Raw genomic sequence first — 13,071 nt, 5'->3', positions numbered from 1 at the left:
CTATATTTATCTTTGAAAGACAGTATTATGTGACACAGAACTTGGTTATTTTACATACATTAGCTATTATGGTGTTAGCTCATATCATATGGTGTTAGCTCATATCATTTTCTCCTTATCCATCTAACCAAAAAATTGTAAAGATTTTTTCCCCATGTTACAGGATCAGAGCGTGCAAGTGTGAGGTACGGAAACACATTGGATTTAACTGCTCCTTCCCGCTGTTAAATTCTACCCTGCTGGATCAATAATCCACAGACTAAGAAGGGCTTTCATGCCCATTATGGTCTATTGAACCACTGAAAAAAAAGTCGTTACGGTTTCCTCAAACTAAACACGTGTATTCTTTTTTTAAGCCCATACACTGGTCAACAGATAAGAATAACTCCTCCAAGGCAATGGGGATTTGTCATTATTCAGCACTGCCATTAATAGCCACCTGTTTAAAATCTCAGAATACATCCAACTGAATTGTTTTTACTGAAACACCCAAATCCCCTGACTGGACTTTTCCTGCCTATGAAAACAGGCATTCAAAATTTACTTTTGATGTTCAGGGTATGAATTAAAAATATCTCTGTATATTCAAGCTATCAAAACAACCCATTTGACAGTTGCAAAATCAGATATGCTTTTTATGCAGTCTTCCTCATACCCACCAGCCTAGCCATCTCAGTATATCCTTGGGCTCTCCCCTTAGGTCTTCTCAGCCCCCCCACGTTGATCACGGCCAGACGTCCCCCATCTGTACGTCAGTTTGGGTGGAGTTTGTGCACTGCAGCTAATTTCATAAAACGGCAGCGTTTCCGTGTTAGCAGACGAAAACTCTCCTGGCTTATTACTTATGTGCAGCAACTCTCAAGCCACCAGCAGAAAACGGCTCCCTCATGTACAATGTTTTCATATACGCAAATCAATCTGCAGGGCACTAGTGCCACCTTTCAGAGACAGCACCTTTAAGTACAATTCACACCGCATGGAGCCATTTACGTCACACAGCCACATCCAGTACCACACCTCAGCTGCTATAAACGTGGGCAGGATTTGAACCCAGAGAAGGAATTCAGGCTCACTGTTGACTGACGGAGAATTTTCTGGGCCATCTGATCTTCCGCGCCATTAGTAACTTTAGGTGCTGCAAGGTTAAACTGCATCAGTAATCCAGACTCATCTTAAAAGAAAAAGTTCTCTTCGTAGTGGCTTACAAAACTACTGCTATTTGACCCTCCCACCACCACCTGCAAACGTGTGGATTGTTTCATTGAGGTCTAGCTCACTCTTGAATGCTGACTTTGAAGGATGGGAGGCTAGAATTTGTTGTCCTTATACAACAGGGTGTCTCCAGGTTCTCTAAAGGCTGCTGCAATTCCTCCTCAGAGCAGCAGCTACAATTCTCATCTTCTGAAACACACCCGCACAACTGCTCACTGTGTACCGACTGCAGAAAAATGGCCATCAGCGGCTGGACTTCACAGGATGCCCCCTGCAGCACACCAGAGACCTGCAGACGAGTATTTCCTAAGTCAGCTGTAGGATCCAGCACAGCACACCGAGTGACTTCCACTGCTCTCTGCAAAGCTGCATCTGCGCAGGGCTGAAATGGAACTCATCCCACTGAGCGCTGCATCCATACCACCTCGTTTTAGAAACCTAACTCAGCATAACCTCCTGAGTTTCTCCTTACATCCCTGCAAAGTCTACAAACAAGTGACTTGGGACAGGAAGCCAAATTCGATGACTGAATTACCTACCCACTGAGGATCTTTCATTGACAGCTACCTGGGCAGATCAGGTCTAAACACACTGACTAACTGCTTAAAAGTTGGCAGTGTGAATGCCCGCACCAGCATCTGGCTTCCGCTACGTACCAAGGTACTGGGTGAAATGTAAAAGCGTACGGACTAGAGAGAGAAGCAAAAAGTGCTCAACTCACCCTCTTCCAAGGGAGATCAACACAGGCTTCTCCAATCCAATCAGAACTCGGAAAGCTTCATTAACGTTTGCGTAGGAGAAGTTTTCTGCTGCATCCCCAACAACCACACAGTTTGGGTTTGTTTTATCAATCTCAGCAAATTCAGGGATGAGATCTAAAGAAAAAAAAATACAAATCCCTTACTGTTATATATCCCATTGGAACTGATGGTTTGCTCCTAGATTCGTGTTTCCTTTCACTCATTGCTTGAAACATTAATAAATAAATAAATAAACCCAAGTCTGAATCAACTGTTCTTCAGCCCCCTTCTATTCCTGACCAGACCCTGATATTCACCTCAATGAAGAGGTGAAAAACATTTCCCACCCTTGCCTGAGCACCCACTTCTAAGTGGCTCATCGCACCCAGGCATCTACACCTGGAGCACAATGACGTACTCACCTGGGGCTAGCCTGTGCACAGGTAAGTTTGCTCTTTACCTCCCTATTATTTACTGTTCAAAAAAAGAAAACCCTTCAAACAGAGGCCTCCCTGTCTGTTGTTCTGCCAAGTCACTCCACCAGCCTACCACCTCTAGGTGTCTTCACCATACCGCTGATGGAGATCTCACCCAGGCCACACCATTAAGTTTATTCCAGAGTCTCGTGACTTAGGAAAGAGTAGGAACATCACAGCTGGGAGCAGTTCCCCCCAGCCAAGCTCCTCTATCACAAATCCCCACATCCCTCTGGGTTGTCCCCCCCAGACCCCAGTGTCTGCTGCAGCATTGTCCCACCGTCGTGAACGAGCAAGTGTGGCCTCAGTCCACGCTCCTTCAAGAGGCGGCAGGCTGCTGGTGCTGGGGCAGTGACTTCGGCCACGGAGATGTCAAAGCCCAGTCCCTGGAGCTTCTTCACAAACTTCTCTCGGGTCGCCTGTGTTTCGTTAGTGCAGAACCGCAGCTTTAGACCAGATGCTTTGATCCTGTTGTGTAAAAGCAGCAGAGGGGTTAATTGCGCATAGAAAAGGAGGTGGGAGTACCAGCTTTGCTATCCCACATCTAACATGGTTAATTGCAATAAAAATGCAACTATGAAATGCCAGAACAGGAGCACAGAGTGGGCAGGATTGGAAGGGACCTCTGAAGATCACCTGGTCCAACCCCCTGTCGGGCAGGACCACCTAAAACACGTTGCGCAGGATGGCATCCAGGTGGATTTTGGGTATCTCCAGAGAAGGGCACTCCACAGCCTCTCTGGACAACCTGTTCCAGTGCTCTGTCACCCTTACCATGACCAAAGCATCCCTAAAATCCATTGAATTGGAGTACTACAAGTAAATTACATTGAATTGGAGTACTACAAGTTCCACGTGCAGAGCACCTGCCATGAAATGTGCCTTTCTTGAAATTCCCTAGAATTCCCAATCAGAAACCCCCAAAGCCAGTTAGTGTTAGACCAGTCCATGGACGTACACACACGAACCGCACAGCCACGAGTACAGTATCTGGAGCAATACCACTGGCTGTGAGCATTTTAACTGGGATTTCCACCTGTCCACTTACTGGTCGTCTGCTGCAGTGGCTCAGTGTTTATGCGAGACGTAACAGCGGTTTTTGCACTTCTGCAGACTCCAAGTAAGAGGCCAGCTAGTTTCATCACGCTACAAGAATGATGCTTTTATCAACACAGGGATGGCTTCAGTCACATTTATCACGCAATCTCTCATAAAACACCTGTGCTGCTATTTGTTGAGTAATCCTGAAGAACAGTGCACTTCCATTGATTTATTAATAAATGTTTACAGATAAATATTTTTGACTTCTCAAGGAAAAAAAAGAAAACACAGCCTGAGGTGCCCAGAGCCAAGGACACCCGTCCTGTGCATCAGTGCTCTGTGATCTCATGCAAGTCCTCTGCCTCAGCGGTTTTGGTTCCCCCCCTGCAAACAAGGGTGCTAACAGCACACACGGCACGGTGCTTCAACACCTACAGAAGAAAATTTAACTGCTTCATCTGGTTATCATCATACAGGAAACAAAACATTATTTCTAACCATTCTTCACTGCATTGTGCCAGAATCGTTTCACAGTGCCAAGCTAATGACTGAGCTGTAGCGAGCCACTGGGGATGTCATGAAAAGGCCTCTGCTCCGAAGATGAGTTGTCTGCCTTTTGGAGAACCATTGTATTTCAATGTGGCCGTGACAAAACAGAGACCTTTAAAACGTATCTCAACGCTCTGCCTAACATTTGTTAGTTTTAGTGTGAATAGGTACAGAGGCTTATAAATTCTTACTAAAATATTACTACATTTCTTTGCGTTAGGATGAAAAAATGTTTTCTACTAGGAAATCCCCTGCATTGATTCTCAAGACAACAAAATGTGTGGGTTCCTTTTCTAGGGAAGAGGATCCCAACCGGTTGGTGTAAACCCCAAAATCGCCTTAAGATAACATATCCAACGAAGACTTTCCATCAAACAATTCTTAGAAATCCAGTCCTGACCCAGAGAGTCCCTTGTGCTCATTAAAACTGTGTGCCAATGTCTTCTTCAGTAACACAGGTGATTCATTTCTTTCTTATTATTTGTCTTTCCTAATCATAGGTATGTGAATTATCAATTACACTTAGTGGTTAATTGCCCTTCATAAAGATAGCTTTCTATTTTAAATTAGGCAGTTAATATATTGTAACTAATAGCATCCACTTGTACATTATAAATATATCTTCATTGATTGGAGCAGTGAATGTGAGATTCGCTCGCAAGTTAATGAAGCAATTGAGTGAAGAAGTGCAGGGTGTACCCAGGGAATAATTATTGTTAATGAATTATGATGTGACCTTCTCAGAACAATGAACAATTGGTGTGACAGTGAGATGACAGTATTCCACATCTGTTATTCAAAACACGGTTTCAGCTGTAGTTAAAAAGCAAAGCAATGTAATTTGGATACATAAACTTTAACAAAGTGTGTTGTGGTTAAAAAAATCTTATTCCAAAGGCAAAGCCTATCTCCATGCTCTTAGGTAAAAAATCCCACGATTCATGATTGTCTGGAAACAGACATTTGTTGAAGAAGAATCTATTCTCTCTCTTCTCAAAGGTCAATTAAATGAATTCAGGAACAACACTAACCGTTGAGTTGTACAGACAAATAAATGTGCCCTCACACGTCAGCTTGGTGAAAGCAAAGAGTGTGTTTTCCTATACTATTATAATTTAACTCCCTTTTCAGAATTTTAGATGAAAACCACAGTCATACTTCTGAAAAGCACATCCAAAGTGGAAGCAGTTGAGCATATCCCAGACTGCTTCAAGCCTTAGTGACCACCAGCAATCGTCACCTCAACAAATGAGCTCAGTAAATTACTCATACCAAGTAAGGTCTAGAAAAAATTCAGCCAAGTTGGTCAGAAAATCGTTCTTTGGCTGAAACAACTCTGAATAGTACCCTGCAACACTAAACAAAAGAAAATCAACAAAAACTCCTTACTCTACAAAGAAGAGTTATTTCTACAAAAATACCTTTTCAATGAAAACTCACCTGTGCTTTCAAAGTTGGAATCTCTAAAAAAAAAACCACAAAACCCTCTGCTAGCTTTCTGCCAAATCCTTACACAACAGTTGCACCCGCCGGTAACTGCATGATTACACACACGCCAGGACCAGTCCATCCCTCAGCGCTCAGCACACAGACCGTGACCAGAGCCCGCAGGCCACCGCTGGCAGCAAACAACCATTAACTCGGAGCTTAAAGGAACAGGGAGAGCACTGAACGACAGCTCTGCGCGGGGGAAATCCTGGACCCACTCACATTTATAGCAAAACTCTCCTTCGGTTTTCACTGCCAGGCTTTGCCCCAGGAGAAGCTGAAACAGACAGCCTGAAGGTGTGTCTAGCAGAGATGAGGCGCCTTAGCAAAGCGAGTCGGTTCTTCACAGCAAGCCCCGAGCTTCTGAGCTGACGCAGCACCCGGTGTGCGCGGTGTAAGACACGGATGAGCAGGTCGCTGCAACGCCTAGCGCTAGATTGTGCTAGGTTGTGGGGAAGCTGGGAAAAAAAGTACAAATCTGTGATGCGATGACTTATTTGGTAAGTAAATACCTGCAAGTACAGAGGAATGAGATAACAGCAGACGAAGTACCTAAGCGAGATTCTGCCCGGATCCCCAGGGTTACAGTTAGCAGCAGCACCACCGCAGAACGGCAGGCACACTCTGTGAACCCAGTCAGCGCGGCCTTCAACAGCCTCCGTACCTCAGAGCTGCGATCCAGATCCCAGAAGTCCCCAAAATCAATCCTAATCAGGGTGCAAGCCGAGCACGCACACGGCAGTGCTTCACCCCGTGCTGCTGAGGCCCGTGGACACGCCGGCGCCGCTGGGCAGGCCCCACACGCCCGTCATGGCGCCGCTCCCCCAGGCAGAGCAGGCACGAGGCCGCACGGCGGGGCTGTACCACCACACGGGCGCTGAGCAAAGCAGCCCACAGAACTTCCAGGCCCCAAATCGTAAACAGGCAGAACTAAAACCCCACCAGGTGGCTCAGGAGAGGTTCTCCTAAGCCTCACCGCAGGAGGGATTTAAACCCGCCCCGTACCGAAACAACCATTTGGTCGCCCACACGATCCCTAAATCTGGAACTGGGGGCTCCCGCTCAGCGCCAGGCACGCCGTGAGGGCACGGAGGTAGGAGATACGGAGATGAGGTTTTTAATTTCAGCCCGGCACCGTCCCTCACGCCGCGCCAGCTCTTTGAACTGACCTTTACCTCATCCTGCCGGAGCGGGACAAGACGCTGAGTGACAATGTCCCACAGTGCAATTACCGTGCGTCAGATGAGCCGGTCCCTTACAAATCACCTCGAACTTTACACATCTGCTGGCTGTCAGCATCTGCCAGGTTCACTCACCCGAAAATAATGAAAAAACTCTCATTATTGTTCCATAACAGGTAAAGTGTTAGGACAATTATTAGACATCCTGGCTGACCTTGTGCAGACAACCAACTGCCCTTGCCAACCTTTACGGGCAGACTTTGGGCATATAAAACGCAAAAGCCGTTCTTTTAGACAACGCAGAGGTTGTGACACCAGCAGGAAGAGAAACGGCCCTAGGATCCAGACTGAAAGCCATCACTCCTTACATTCATGTTGTCTTGCAAACGGCAGAAGAAACTAAGGATGTGGCGTGAGGCTAAACTTCAGACTTCCCCTCGCTGAGCACCCGCGAGTGTCGCAGGCAGGGTTCGTCCCACCAGGAGGGCCGGGCAGCAGCCAGCAGGCTCCTGTGCGCACGGGCAGGGTGGCAGAAAGCCACGTCCCGCAAGAGGCAGCAGCCTGAGCCGGGCAACTGGATTTGGTCTTTCACAACGGGTTTGGAGGAGTGCAGGTTGCAAGATTTCAGGAACTGGCTTTCTATCTCGCCTTTCGTTGTTCAGAGGTTTTTTAGTTTGAGAGAAAAGAAAGCGTACTGAGCGCTGGTGCTCTTCGCATGCACAAATACCCGTGTTCTTCCGTGTGAACCTGTCACCACTAACACCATCCCAGACACAGGGGAAAACAACAGCACCAGACAGCTACTTGAGATCAAGCAACAAACTAAAACCAGAACTCATGCAGGAATGCCCTCCGCACGGGCCAGGGTGCTGGTGCTGCAGGTACAACATCTCCTGTCCAGGGAACTTTCTGTTTTAGTTGCAAAGTTGGGAAACCTCCTGAACAATATTATTTTTTAAAGCAATCTCCCCTTTCTAAAAAACGTAATGAAGTAATGAATTGAGTTTTCCAAAGCAAAAAAAAAAAAAAAAGGCAAAGCAGAGTGCTGAGGAAAATCTGGGTTACCTTAGCATTGCCTTGATCTAAGTTCTTAGACAGCGCTACAAGGAAATACTCAGTTTGCCTCTGCTATTGACTCACACCAGTGTCTACTACTCAAATGCCATGGCTGTCCAGGAATGCTCTCAGGAACCCGGATCATACTTTATAGCCCATCCATACCACTGATTCCAGAGCCACTGACACCAGGTCTGTAAAAAATCCCCCCATGATCGTTTTTAAGCAGCTAAAAAGGAATGATTTCCTTGAGTGCTGGCTGTTGACCATTCTTACTGGCAGCATTTCATTAGATTTTAATCATTGAATCATATGTAAAGACTCATTTAGAAAGAACACCATTGGTACCTGGTATAGCCAGGCTCACTAAAACTCCTGATCTCTGGTGGTCCGCCTTTCTGCTCCACATAGCGATGCTGGCCCTACAAATCCTTATGCATTGCATTCTTTGGCCCAGCTCCCCTTGCATTTCTGTGTCTGAAACACATCTCTACATCTGCCATCTTATGAGCACAATTTCCTCCCCAGATCCATGTGGCTCGCCTCTCTATGTAAAGTAGATAATTTGGAGGGAACCCAAAGGAGGGATTAAAAAGGGATTAAGAAACAGAAGGGCATTACCTTTGAACGGGAATGAAGGCAGATTAATAGGTGCATCAGAAGAAGCCAAAAGAGAGGCAAACATTACTTAAGGGCACCATTAAAAAACTAAAGTCTCTGGAAGCTCCAGCTGGAGACATTGCTTGATAGAAAAAAATTAAACCATTGAATTGCTATTCGACGTAAAATTGAACAGACTACCAACGCCTTTATTTATTTAAGTAATACTGATTTTGTAAAAGTAGAAAGAGATACAGAAACTCCCATATCACAGCAGACACAAAGTCCATCTTGTCCAAAACTCTCCACAAAGGCTGCCTTTTTGATGCATAGAACTACAGCTGGATACCAGAATTAGTGAATGTGTTACTTGATACTATAAATCATATTCCACCTGCCCGAACAGAAGGGCACTGATGTGTAGACAACAACATGCCACAACAGTGAAATCTAGAAATAAGTGAAATTAGAATTAAGAAATAATCTGAAGGGAATCTATAGGAAGGAAGCACAGAGAAAAATGTAAGCAAATGCATACAAGATGCGTTTAACTGCCATAGATTCCCAAGGTAGCTTAAAGTATTCCAACCAGCAGACCCAGATTTCAACCATACTGCAGGAACTGAATGAGGGCTTCCACATCATGTTACAGTGGCTGGCTGGCTATTGCACCGCACCTACACAATCCTGTAACAAAAATAAACTGTGGACTTCAAATACTTGGTAATTCTCCACTTTGGAGTTGTGAAGAAAAATCAGAGCTTTTGGGGGTTCAGATAGCATGAACAGGGCTGGAATACATTTATTTGCACTAAGCAAAACATTTTTGTGGACATTAATCATTCTCCAATAGCTTTAATTCTTTGCCAAAAGCAGTTATTTTGCCTCTGAAGCCACTAATTATTTCAATAAAAGCTCAGTCAAAACCAAGCTGTCTTCATCATACTTTTACTCTGTATACAAATATCATCTGTAAATAACTGATTCTATGTCTAGAAAAAAAAAAGAAATTGTCAAAAGGTTTCATTTAGCTTATTTTATTTTATTTTATCAAGAAAGAATTCACTCTCACGTGCTTTGCACACTACTTTAGAAAGTGCCATACTATTTCATGGCAATAGCTCAAAGAGCAAACTGCATTCCAGCAAATTTAGTGTGATTTTAATCTGGAAGTGATCCGCTGTTAATGATACAAACACACGCAGGTATAAGCTGCCCCAAGGCAAGGAAAACACAGCTGATCTTCGTTAGATACCCGCAGAATCTCTCGGCTGACTTTTGCACCTTCCGCTGCACTTGGAAGCAGCAGCAGAGCAAAGAACTACTCCTTCCAGCTCATCACCTGCAAAGACAGCATGCAATTTTAATGAAGACCTTTAGGCCTAACTAAGGGTGACATTGGTGAGGATGTGCAAAGAATTGGGCTGGATTCTTAAGACTACAGACTGAGTTCGCCAAACATGAAAGACAGGGAAAAAAAAAAATAAATTAAACAATACGGCAGTGGTAAACTGAGACAAGTCTCAAGTTCTAGAGCACAGAGTGAGGCAAAGGGCTGCTTATCCACTCCAGGATTAATTGGTATTTATATGAGGTGGTAGAAGAACAAGTGCCATTACTCAGTGGGTATCACAGTAACATCTTCTATTATTCTTTATTGGTAAATATTTGTATGCCACATAATTGTGCTGATGGACAGTAAATAGCTGAAGACCCCAGAGGTTAATGATGTTTAAACTCCAAAAGTGCAAGCACTTATTCATGCAATTTCCACAGGCAGCACTTGCTTGGAGTATCTACATCTTCGGGGACAGATATTTTTAAAATAATAATGAACGCTGCTGATTAGGGAAGAAAACACAGGTTTGGAAAATCCACTGCACTAAGAAACCTGGGGCCACAGACTGCTGTGGAGCTACGAACAACTTTACAGCCACTGGGGATCCATTCCTGGCTCTGCTTCTGGCTCTGCCAGTGAACAGCTGCACGGCTACACAGAACTTTTTCATCCTTTTGTGTCTCTGCGGCTTCATCTAGAAAGGGCGGGTGATAACACTCAGCCTCCTTTGGGATCCGTGGATAAAATCTGCTAACAGAATTAAGCGTAAGGACAAGCGAGTGGATATTTACCCTAGAGTTTGTACAGTTTATGTGAAAGCCTCTTTCTAGGACTCCTTTGCTGCTGCGTGTAGCAAACGTGGAAACTTTGCACGTCCGCAGCACGCTAAGCCATGCTTGGGTTACCTTCTGTTGCAACAAAGATTTCTGACTCCTGGTCCCACACATCCTTCAGATGGCTCTTTGTAAACCCACAACTGTCCCACCCGAACCCCCGCACGCTGAATTGCTTTACAGTCCCCGTTCCGCTTGTTCTCCTCACAATCTTCGCCTTGTTCGCCTCTCCAGGTACCTCGTTTTAACACGGCTGTCCAGCTGCTCCACAGCCTCCCTGCGCCCCAGATTTCCGCTGCTCTTTTCAAGAGCCGGTGGAAGGCTGTGCTCGCAGATGCACAATCCTGGCCGAACAACAGGATGTTGTAAATGTCCAACCACTGCGCGCTTTTCATATGGATATGCTAATGGGCACGCTATCAGCACACAGCTGTAAATGCAAATAACAGAGCTCAGGCTGGGCATCTTTTATGGATGTTTAACCACCTTCTGTCTTGTAAGAGACCAGCTCCCCACTATTTGGGAGATAAAAAGCGAATGGCTCACCTCATGTCAAGGCTGTGTAAATCAATTAAGACAACAAGAGCACGGCGCAGAGGCGCTGTTAAGGCTGGCTCCAACAGAAGTCTTTAAGTCACCGATGGGCTCTCTCATCTGCTACAAACACCACCGCGGTGTCTGCCAGCCATCCGCACGCGCTCGGAAGAGACGTGCTTCATTCAACTCTTATGAGGATTTAAAAAAATAAATATATAACAATAACTAATGTATGCCAGAGCAAGCTAAACAATCAAGAAATGCTGTGGGTTGTAAGTTTTAAAGGGCCAATTTATCTTATCACGCAATTTTTGAATTTTCTAGTCCCCTACAACTCCATTTTCCCCACTCAAAATTAAAAGCAGCAGTCCCTAGTGAGTTTAATGGCATTTTTGATACCCTGGATTCTGGGTTAAAACTCTGGTGCTAATGTGGGTGCCTATCTGCCATGGTTTGGCCAAGTATTCAGGAGGATCCGGATCCACTGTAGTGCTACTTAAGAGCAGAAAGACATCTGCTTTGTACAACAAATCCTTCTATGGCTCATCCTTTTGGCCTCTGATTCACCAACTTCCTTCCAGTGTATGTTGAATCCTAAAGTATTTCGTGGGTAAAAATTACCAGAGATGCAGGTACATTAGTGAGAAACGAAGCACTCCTGGTTTTCATCGCAAGTAATACCAACTTGGATAGTGACTACTGACCTATTCCTTCAGGGGATCTCTAAGGTACAGACAGTATTACTGAATGACATCTTGATCAGGGCGTTTCAGAGTCCATCAGCTTCTTTCATGGTTGTTCCACTCCATCTGACTGTACTGCTAGCTAAAAACAAAAACAAACGAGAGAAGCGACCGCCTGCAGCCATCCTAAATATAAAGCAGACCAAATTCTGCTGGCAAAAATTACACTGCTACTTTCTCAAATGCTAACTGAAATCACTGCATAGCAGAATTTGGCAGAAAACAAGAAAAATAATGCAGCAAATATAGTTTTAGAAGAGCTGAAATGACTTCAGTCCTATGAAGCCAACAGCAAATGAAAATATTTACTTATGTTTTTTATTGGTGCATAGTATACATTGTTACACGAAGTTAATTGCTGTAATGGTGTGGGAGATGATGCAGGAAGACAATCTGAAGGCAACAGGTCAGCCGTCTCTTTATGAGAGTCCATATCCATAGTGTGAATTATCAAAATGGTATTTAAGAGTTATACCAGACATTTAGAATAGATATGCACTAAGAAATTTTAGATGTATCTCTTCACAAAAGATCACATCTATCTGAATTAGTTATAAACTTCCTAGCGATCTGCATTTATGACTTTCTAATTGATACAAAAATGCATTAATTAAAAGAGAGCCACTTTTAGGTTTGATCCATTTGCACAAAACCACCGAGCTGTACTCTTACGCAGACATGCATATAAATGATCAACTGGTAATGGGATAATGAGCAAATAAAGATTTTAAATGGTGCGAGCTAGAACAATTAGCAACCTAATAGGCAGATAAATAAGGCTGCTTGACTTTACCCAAGGAAAATGATTATTCTTAACCACTTACATCGAATGACCCGAACAAAATACACTTTTTTTTCCTCCTTCCTGGCGCTCTTCAGTACTCACTCGTGTTGTCCCAGAGATAGGACCTCTCATTGACTCAAACCTTCTAGGAGCCCCTACATGCTTAACCACCCTGTTCCCAGCACGCTCCCTAAGAAATAAGCCCTGTGCTTGGAGCTGCATTGCCAGGCAGGATGGTGGCACAGGGCTGCACACGAGGGCACCGTGCTGTCCCCATCCCCGCTCACCAAACCCTGCCCAAACGAACGCAGCTCTCCTCTCTCAGCATCTCCTCCTCTCCCAGCATCTCCCAGCCCTCCTTGAAGGTGCCCTCAAGCCCCGGCCGCATCAGGCAAGCAGACAGGTCGCATTAGCTGCTGAGATGCAGAACCCCCTAAAAGCAATAAGGGCTAGACGTTTCCAGTATTTCAAGAGAAAGCCATTAATATCTTG

General features: G+C 44.8%; 1 protein-coding gene across 6 annotated transcripts in view; it reads right to left on the bottom strand.

Annotated features, from left to right (window-relative positions):
• Nucleotides 1-13,071, bottom strand: part of LHPP (phospholysine phosphohistidine inorganic pyrophosphate phosphatase) — a 91,301-nt gene that overhangs the window by 76,093 nt on the left and 2,137 nt on the right. For all 6 annotated transcript variants that reach the window (XR_013953236.1, XR_013953237.1, XR_013953238.1 and 3 more), the window contains exons 2-3: nucleotides 2,709-2,896; nucleotides 1,934-2,087 (exon numbers count right to left, since the gene is read on the bottom strand). Coding sequence is in view for 3 of the 6 variants with exons in the window: in XM_080598691.1 (XP_080454817.1) it covers nucleotides 1,934-2,087; nucleotides 2,709-2,896 (342 nt within the window). In the remaining 3 variants the exon portion in view is untranslated. The remainder of the gene's footprint in view (nucleotides 1-1,933; nucleotides 2,088-2,708; nucleotides 2,897-13,071) is intronic.

This window comes from Anser brachyrhynchus, assembly GCF_964034855.1.
Source record: "Anser brachyrhynchus genome assembly, chromosome: 6".
NCBI lineage: Eukaryota > Metazoa > Chordata > Aves > Anseriformes > Anatidae > Anser > Anser brachyrhynchus.
The sequence above is the reverse complement of the archived record's forward strand: the minus strand, read 5'-3'. Positions and strand labels throughout refer to the sequence as shown.